Raw genomic sequence first — 9,534 nt, 5'->3', positions numbered from 1 at the left:
CTAGGCCGACTGCGCCAGAAACTTCACGTACTGCTCCCGGGCGTCAAAATGGTCAGCCGGCCGGTTGTACGCCGTCCACACAGGCTCTCCCACGAACAGCCGCATGGCCTTCACATAGTTCTAGAAAACACAAGCACACCCAGCAGCCCCTCAGAGCCGCAGCCTTCGACGTGAGCACGCAAGCACGCTAATGCAAGAGATCTCCCTGCTGTGCTCCTGTCTCGACGCGTCTCGGGGGCACCCTGTCCTGGAGGAGGCCTGCGTCAGGTGGCGTGGCTGAGCGCCCGTCCCGGAAGGCCGGACCCACCTTCTCGTCCAGCGTGAAGCGGTGGTAAATGCCCGCAGGGAGCGTGATCAGGTCCCCCTTCTCCATGGCGATCCGGATCCACTTGTCCTCCCTGTCTCTGACGTCAAAGTACCCGCTGCCCTCCAGGATGTAGCGGATCTCCTCGTCCAGGTGCAGGTGCTCCTCGTAGAACATCTTAAGCTGGGGCAGGAGGAACCGCGTGAGCGTCCTGGAGAGCCCTCGCGGCCCTGACCCCCGGCCACAGAACTCTCTCCAGGCAGACGAGCACGGCCCTCGCTCAGAAAGGCTGTCACCATGAGTGCCGGGCCGGAGCCAAACACCCCACCGCACCACATGCCAGGCAGCACTCGGGGCTCCACACACGACTCAGGGGGCCTCCTGGTCAGCCCCACGTCGCAGACAGGCCGGGTCACATGGGGGGACTGCCACATGGATGTCCTGGCTCCACGCTGGGCCCCACGTGTGGCAGTCACAATGTGCCACTGCACACAAGGGCCAGCGAGGAGCCAGGACAGTTGCAAGGACACAGCCATGACCTGGGGAAACACTTCCCGTTTGTTCAAATCACTTTCGCGTCTTTCCCGAGGGCTCTTCTCCCTAGCGTGTTCTAATCAAACGCTCAAACATGCAAAAACGTGGGAAGAGTCAACAGCAAGCACCTCAGACTTTCAAAGCTTTCCTCACAGAAAGTCTCAGGGAAACACTCGAGGAACCTGCGCTTCCAGCACAGCCCTGAGCGCCTCACCGCACACCCGTTCTCACCCAGCAGTCTCGCGCCTGCGAATTCTGCAGCAAATCCCTGGTGCAGCTGAGGGGCTACACCGTCCCCGGGGCCAAGGACGGACCAGGGACAGCAGGACGACTGCCTGAACTCATCGACCCGGCAAGGGGGCCTGACCTCGAAGATCACCCCAACATTAAGACAAAAATTGAATCGAGACAAAGACCTCACACCCTTCACAAAAATTAACTCAAAAATGGATCCCGGGTGTAAATGTCACATGCAGAACTCTAAGACCTCGACAACCCTGAGTCTGGCGACGACTTTATCGTGACACCGAAACCCAAGCCGTGGGAGGAAGAGCCGAGAGGCCGGACGTCACTGAAATGAAATCGCTCTGCTCTGTAGGCGCTGAAGAGACAAACCAGAAATGGACGACTGTCCCAGCAAGACACACCTGGTAAAGGGCTATGATCAAAATACACAAAAATCTCTTAAAACCCAAACACCTGGTCAAAACAATGAGCCTGGGGGCCCGCACTGGGGCCTAGTAGGTTAAGCTCCGCTGCAGTGCCAGCATCCCATCTGGGTGCTGGTTCAAGCCCCTGCTGCTCTGCTTCTGATCCGGCTCCCTGATAACGGCCTGGGAAAGCAGTGGAAGATGGCCCAGGTGCTTGGGCCCTGCACCCACGTCAGAGATCTGGAAGAAGCTCCTGGCTCCTGGCTTTGGATCAGCCCAGCTCCAGCCATTGCAGCCATCTGGGGAGTGAACCAGTGAGTGGAAGCCCTCTCTCCTTCTCTCTCCTTCTCTCTCTGCCTTTCAAATAAATAAATAAATCTTTAAAAAAAAAAAAAAAGAAGAAGCAGAAAATCAAACTGGGAATCAATCACGTAGTTGCATCCATGAGGGACCTGCGGCAGGACGAGCTGCCACACTGAACTGGGGAGAATCGCAGCTGGGATGGGCTGGCTCTGGGGCTCTGAACTGGCAGGAACACTTCAGAGGCAGTCACGTCATGACAGGTGGGTGAATTCTCCAACTGACACAGCAGTCTTGAACATACACGCCTCCAACAACAGAGCATCAAAATACCTCGGTCAACACTGGGAGAGCAACAAGGAGGAGCAGCGGGACCCATCAATACAGCCGGAGCCTTCGACACCGCAGTGTCAGCAGCTGGCAGACCCAGCAGGCAGACACTGGGGAGGCTGGAGACGACCTGGACAGCACCACGCGGCCCTGGCCTAGCCAGCTTGCACAGAACAGTTTACCAACAACAGCCGAACACACACTCTTTTCCTGCCCTCGTGTAATGCCATCAAGACAGAGCTCATCCTGAGCCACAGTCGTGATATATTTACCGGAAGTCAACTCACTCAGAGTGTATTCTCTGAATACAACAGAACTAAACTATAAACCGATGACACAGAAATCCCCAAGAAAATCCCCAAAATAACTGGAAACTAACATGTTCAAAAAAAAAAAAAAACTTCTTGAGTTAAAGATGAAATCAAAAAGGAAATCAATTACAAGACACTTCCAATAAATGGCAATAAAAACGTAACGCATCAGAATGTGTGCTCCAGGATAGGAACAGCTCTGAACACCTCTGTTCAAAACAAAGAACGGCTGAAATCAGAGAACTCATTCCAACTCAAGAAACTAGAAAACTGAACCGAATGTACATAAAAGAAAGCAAATAATAAAGTTCAGAGCAGAAATCAGTGAACTAAAAAAATAGAGAAAAATCAATGAAACCCAAAGTTCTTTGAGAGGATTAATAAAACTGATAAGGCTGTAGCCAGACTCAGGGAAAAAAAGACATAATTCAGAAATATCATGGAGAAAGAACAGCATCACATACCCTATAGATATTAAAAGAATAAAGGAATACTCTGAATTATTTTATACCAATGAATATGCCAACGCAGATGAAGGAGACCAATGCCTTGAAAACAGGAACTACAAAACTCATTCAAGAACAAGCAGATCACGGGGCAGGCCATGTCTATTAGGCCAAAACCTTCCAACAAATGAGGGGCACCATAGAGTAGCAGGTTAAGCCACCATTTGCAATCCCTATATCCAAGGCATCCTATATTGGAGAGCTGGTTCCACTTCTGGCTACTCTCTTTCTAATCTGCCCGGGAACAAGTGGGAAATGGCCCAAGTAGTTGGGCCCATGCTACCCATGTGGGCAGTTCCTGGCTCCTAAATGGAGTTCCCAGCTCCTGGCTTTGGCCTGGCCCAGCCCTGGCCACTTTGATCTTCTGGGGAGTGAACCAGCGGATGGAAACTTTCTCTCCCTTTCAAGTAAATAAATAAATATTAAAAATAAAGTAAAAGGCCGGCGCCATGGCTCACTAGGCTAATCCTCCGCCTGTGGTGCCTGGGGATTCTGTCCCAGTTGCTCCTCTTCTAGGCCAGCTCTCTGCTATGGCCCGGGGAGTGCAGTGGAGAATGGCCCAAGCCTTTGGGCCCTGCACCTGCATGGGAGACCAGGAGAAGCACCTGGCTCCTGGCTTTGGATCAGCGTGGTGCGCCAGCCACAGCGGCCATTGGGGGGTGAACCAACAGAAAAAGGAAGACCTCTCTCTCTCTCTCTCTCTCTCTCTGTCCACTCTGCCTGTCAAAAAAAAAAATCTAAAAATAAATAAATAAAAATAAAGTAAAAACCTTCAGTTTTTACTGATAGCTTCACTGGTGAATCTAGCAAACAGAAGGGGAAAAAATCTCACCATTCTACACATAGAAAATACTGAAAAGGGCTGGTGCTGTGGTACAGCAGGTAAAGCCTCCGCTTACAGTGCCAGAATCTGATATGGGCACCAGTTCAAGTCCCGACTACTCCACTTCCAATCCAGCTCTCTGCCAAGGCCCGGGAGAACAGCAGAAGATGCCCAAGTGCTTGGGCCCCTGCACCCACGGAAGAAGACCTGGAAGAAGCTGCAGACTCCTGGCTTCTGATCAGCCCAGCTCTGGCCCCTGTGGCCATCTGGGGAATGAATCAATGGATAGAAGACCTCTCTCCTTTCTCTCTGTCTCTACCTCTCTCTGTAACTCTGTCTTTCAAATAAATAAAATAAATCTTTAAAAAAAGGGGTGGGGGGGGGCGGTGCTTTGGTGCAGCGGGTTAAAGCCCTGGCCTGAAGCACTGGCATCCTATATGGGCACTGTTTCTAGTCCTGGCTGCTCCTCTTCCGATCCAGCTCCCTGCTATGGCCTGGGAAAGCAGTGGAAGATGGCCCAAGTCCTTGGGCTCCTGCACCTGTGTGGGAGACCCAGAAGAAGCTCCAGCTGTTGTAGCCATCTGGGGAGTGAACCAGCGGATGGAAGACCTCTCTCTCTGCCTCTCCCTCTCTCTGTAACTCTGTCTTTCAAATAAATAAAATATTAAAAAAAAAAAAAAAAGAATAAGAAGACCTCTCTCTCTGCCTCCTCCTCTCTGTAACTCTGCTTTTCAAATAAGTAAATAAATATTTTTAAAAATTAAAAAAGAAAACACTGGAAAGGGAGGACAGAACTCCTCTGACACAAAGTCCTAGTGAAGACACGAGAGGAGGGAGTGAGTCTTGTGCCATCCATGTGAACAGAGAGCCTTACCTTCTCGTAGTGGGGCAGCTTATCTTTGGAAATGGTGTGTGAACGGAGGGCCTTACCTTCTCGTAGTGGGGCAGCTTATCTTTGGAAATGGTGTGTGAACAGAGGGCCTTACCTTCTCCTAGTAGTGGGGCAGCTTATCTTTGGAAATGGTGTGTGAACGGAGGGCCTTACCTTCTCCTCGTAGTTGGGCAGCTTATCTTTGGAAATGGTGATGATGTCCATCCAGGAGTAGTTTCTCTCTCTCCGGATCTCTTCCAGGTGGGGATCGTTCTCATATTTGTCGGCATCCAGCTACCAAAGCAGGAGGTCCCGTGAACACAAGCCGTGGAGACACCCTTCCTGCTCTGCATTATGGTCACACCCCACGTGCACGTGCTGCTGCTCTGTCAGACTGAGACTAACCCCTTCACTGCCTGTCCTTGCTTCTCGTGACAGGTGGAGTCCCGTGTGGCTCTGCCTCTCTTCCCTCCAACCGTCCTTCCTGGAGGGCCCTTCTTCACATTTCTAGGCCAAGTTCTCTCCGCATCCCGCCTCGCTGCCACCTCCCTACTTGGCAAGTCTCATGGATCCTCTGTGGACTCTCTGGTCAGTATGTTTCCCGAGGCCAAGAGGTCTGACGGTCACACCAACAGAGGAAACTCAAATTCATGAGATGGGGTAGGAGGACACTAGCATCGGCCCCAGCTGGCATTTCTACTTCTATTGGTCTCTGTTCCCCTATTTTTAAAGAAATCCACATTACAAAACAAGTAGGGGGACCGGCACTGTGGTGTAGTGGGTTAAGCTGCCACCTGCAGTGCCGGCATCCCATATGGGCACTGGTTTGAGACCTGGCTGCTCCATTTCCGACCCAGCTCTCTACTGTGGCCTGGGAAAGCAGTAGAAGATGATCCAAGTGCTTGGGCCCCTGCACCCACGTGGGAGACCTGGAAGAAGCTCCTGGCTCCTGGCTCCTGGCTTTGGATAGTCACAGCTCCAGTCATTGCGCCCAATTGGGGAGTGAACCAACGGATGGAAGACCTCTCTCTCTCTCTCTCTCTAATTCTGACTTTCAAATCAAAAAAAGAAAAAAATTGGTACTTCACATCCCCATACCCTCACTCATGAAGCTTCCTATGCCTAAAATGCCCACTTAACCTCTTCATTTCTCAAAACCCTTTTTTATGTTATTTAAACAATTTATTTGAAAGGCTGAGAAAGACAGAGGTCTTCCATCCACTAGCTCACTCCCCAAATGCCTGCAGCAGGTGAGACTGGAAGAGGCTGAAGCCAGCAGCCAGGGGCTCCGTCCAGGTCTCCACAAGGGTGGCAGGGATGAGTCCTGGACGGCTGCTAGCGTTAGTAGCAGGAAGCTGGTGGGGAGCGGAGGTGGGACTCAACCCCAGGCGCCAGAGCTGCAGAGCTGTACACATCCCAGCTGCTGGCTTGACCACTGCACCACACCACCACCCCAGAATCTATTCTTTAAGGTCTAATTCTAACATCCCTTCTTCATGAACTACTCCCCTGGGGCCCCAGGCAGATCTAATCTGAGCTCCTACTTACGACTACTAGCAATAAATGTGGTGCATTTTGCCTTTAAATGCAGATAGGGATGCCCACATCCCCCATGAGAACACCTGTTCTCCTGTCCAGCTTCCTACAATGCAGACCCTGGGGCAGCAGTGCTGGCTCAAGCAGGTGGGGTCCTGCCTCCCACGGGAGGCACAGATCGAGGTTCTGGCTGGTGCGGCAGAAGAGTGACCAGAGGATGGGAGGTCTTCTGCCTTTCAAATGAACAATGAATGGACACCCTATCACCAGTACTGAACAGCCAAGTGCAAAACGTCTCAAGTGCTAGTCATCAAGCCATTCTTTTCTACACGGTGACTCCAAACTTCAGGAAATGCACTGCTTGGCACGCGCAGTGCGTCCTGGCTCAACAGTGCAATTTCCAGGTGTGTGCCGGGGGTGTGAGAGCCTTCCGCCCCTCTGCTGCGGCACTAAGGGGCAAAACCACTCCCCATCTATTCCCAGGATCCAGAATGCTACTGTTATTATTTTTTTAAAGACTTACTTATCTGGAAGGCAGAGTTACAGAGAAAGAAGCAGAGACAGAGGTCTTCCATCTCCTGGTTCACTCTCCAAATGGCCCCACCGGCCAGGGCTGGGCCAGGCCAGGCCAAAGCCAGGAATAGGGGCTCCCTCCAGGTCTCTCATGTGGGTGGCAGGGGCCAAGCACCTGGGCCATCTTCCACTGCCTTCCAGGTGCACTAGCAGGGAGCTGGATGGGAAGTGGAGCAGCCGGGACTCCAGCCCCCATCAGTAGAGGCTTAACCCACTAGGCTGCAGCGCCAGCTCCTCCCCCACCCCCAATACTATTTTTAAAAGCATAAAAACACCCAGGACACTACAACCCAAGAGCAAATACGATTCAATTTTGGCAGCACTTGATGTGTCATTCAGGATAGAACTAGCAGGCAGGAGGCTGGTTTGGCCCCACGGAGTGATGAACTTTGCAGTAAAAGCGTTTCATTCTTTGGCTCGCAATTTTATTCTCAGTCTCAGACTGCCCCACACACGATGAAAGCAATGGACTGCAGTAATCTGACCTGGTGGTTTAGACTGTGGGGAAATTAGATCCTACCGTAAACCAAAACCTTCCCCTCAGGGCTAGCTGGCACTGTGGCACCAGCACCCCACACCTGCCCCACGTGCAAGACCAGGATGGAGCTCTTGGCTTTGGCCTGGCCCAGCCCAAGCCAGTGTGGCCACTTGGGGAGGGAACCAGCGGACGGAAGGCTCCCTCCCTCCCTATCTCTGCCTTTCAAATAAAAAAAAACACTTCCTCTCGTCGTCTAGACCCCACTCGATTGCCTGGACCGCCCTGGCCGGCGCACAGCAGGCGGGTGCCGGGTTGGCCTGCGCATTTACTTCGGCCACACTCACCCAGCCTGGCTAGAAGCAAACGGCCACACAGGGGTCCGCCGCAGCCGCCCCTCGCCCTGCCCCAGCCCCTGCCCCGTCCGAGCCGCGCGCCAACCCCTAACGGGCCCGCCGGGCCGGCTCGGAAGCCCAGCACTGCGCCCCCGCCAACAGGCGCTCGCTTTCTCGCTCGGACACGGTCAACCAGGAGAGCCCGGGGCAGCGCTGCGCAGACCCCAAGTCCTGCGTGGGCCGCGGGCGCGGGCTCCCGGGTCGCGCTCGGCAACACCGCGGGGTCCTGAGGAGGGGGCGCCGGACCCAGGGCACGTGCGACCCAACCGAAAACCCCGCCGACCACGAGCCCACGCCCCTCGCCGTTCGGGCGAGAGCCTGCGCAGCGCGCCGGGGCCCCGGGCGGCGACCCCCGAGCCCCACTACGGAGCATGCGCAGCAGGTGCGGCCCGCAGAAGCCCCTGCTGAGCATGCGCGGCGCGCCCCGGCAGCCGGGCCGAGGGCCGCGCGGTGCGTGCGGGCGGCGCGTGCGGGCGCCCCGCGTACCTTCCAGTAGAGCACCCCGAGCTGGCGCAGCTGCTCCAGGCCCACCGTGCGGCTGGGCTGGAGGCGGTGGGGCAGCCGCGGGTCGTCGGCGGTCTCGTCCATGTACCAGGCCTGCACCATGGCTGCGGGCTGCGGGCTGCCGGCGGCGGACGGGCTCCGAGCGGGCAGGACAGGGGAGGGGCGCACCCGGCCCTCGGGCGGGGCCTGCCTTGGAGCCCAGGGCGAGGGGCGGGGCAGGCCGGGGTCCGCGGGCTCGGAGTTCGGACGGGGGCGGGCGCCGCGCAGCCGGGTGCGGGGCAGCGAGGGTACAGAGTTCGCGCAGTGCGGTAGGGCAAGCGCGCCCCGAAAGCTGCGGTGCCCGCCGCCCCGGGCCTCGGTGTTAGCGAAACCGGAGGCCTCAAGTACCGCACGGCAGATGCACTGTGCTTAATTTCATTTTATGTGGGAAGCGAGGACAGAGCCCAGGGCTGCTGGTGCACGGGGCCGGGACCCGTGCTTCTCGGCCCGGGTCTCCCACCAGGGGGGCGGGGCCGAGCACTTGAACCATCACCTGCAGGGAGGCGGGCTCAGAGCGGAGCACCTGGGACCCCGCCTGGCCGGCCCTGGCCTCTGGGAGCCGGTCAGGGTACCTGAGCCCTCACCTGCCTGTCCCGGGGCGCGCTTGTAGGAGGCGGGCTCAGCGGAGCACCTGGGCCACCCACCCCCCCCCCCCCAGTGCCGCCCCTCCGCGGTCCAGAAATCACTTAAATCGCCATCTTTCCCCTGTTCTCTTTCCGGCTGCTCACTTCCCATCCAGCTGCCTGCCAGTGGCCTGGGGAAGCAGTAGAAAATGTCCCAAGGGCTTGGGCCCCTGCACCCACGTGGAAGACCCAGAAGAAGCTCCTGGCTCCTGGCTTCGGATCGGCGCAGCTCTGGCTGCTGCTGTCGTTTGGGGAGTGAACCAGTGGATGAAAACACCTGTCTCTCTCTCTCTCTCTCTCTAACTCTGCCTCTCAAAAACTTCATAAATCTTTAAAAAAAAAAAATGTGTATGGCTCTTGAATGATGCTATAAATATCCAGGTGGCTCTTGGAGGAAGAAAGTCATCCCTGAATCTTTTCAGAGGTGTCAGCTAAAACAAGGGGAGGAGGGGGCGGCTATCTAAGCCGTTCCCTCAGTAACTGGAAACCCCATAGGCTTTAACCTGCACTGCTCGCTCTCAAGGGGGCGCATCTCCAAAGCATACCCTCCACTCGCAGGGATGCTGCACCGAGGGCATGGGTTCTCACCTCGCCCTGGTCAGACAGCTCACTGCAACCTCTGACCACCTGCTGCCGGCCCTTCCAGACCCTGCCTCAGACACCGGGGGCTGCGGCCGGTCTTGCTGCTGCCCCTGGTGAGCAGGCTGCACGTGGGAGCTGCCTCTGAGGGCTGCCACTCTGCCGGGCTTCTCCTTCACCT

General features: G+C 55.7%; 1 protein-coding gene across 1 annotated transcript; it reads right to left on the bottom strand.

Annotated features, from left to right (window-relative positions):
• ADI1 (acireductone dioxygenase 1) lies at positions 1 to 8,214 on the bottom strand. Its single transcript, NM_001285837.2, is given in 4 exon segments — positions 1 to 120; positions 308 to 487; positions 4,804 to 4,923; positions 8,095 to 8,214. Coding segments are annotated over 4 exon segments (540 nt in total).
• Between the last annotated feature and the right edge of the window lie 1,320 nt (positions 8,215 to 9,534).

This window comes from Oryctolagus cuniculus, chromosome 2, assembly GCF_051225735.1.
Source record: "Oryctolagus cuniculus isolate XC-2025 breed Fujian yellow rabbit chromosome 2, ASM5122573v1, whole genome shotgun sequence".
Taxonomy (NCBI): Eukaryota; Metazoa; Chordata; class Mammalia; order Lagomorpha; family Leporidae; genus Oryctolagus; species Oryctolagus cuniculus.
This window is presented reverse-complemented; position numbering and strand designations above follow the sequence as displayed.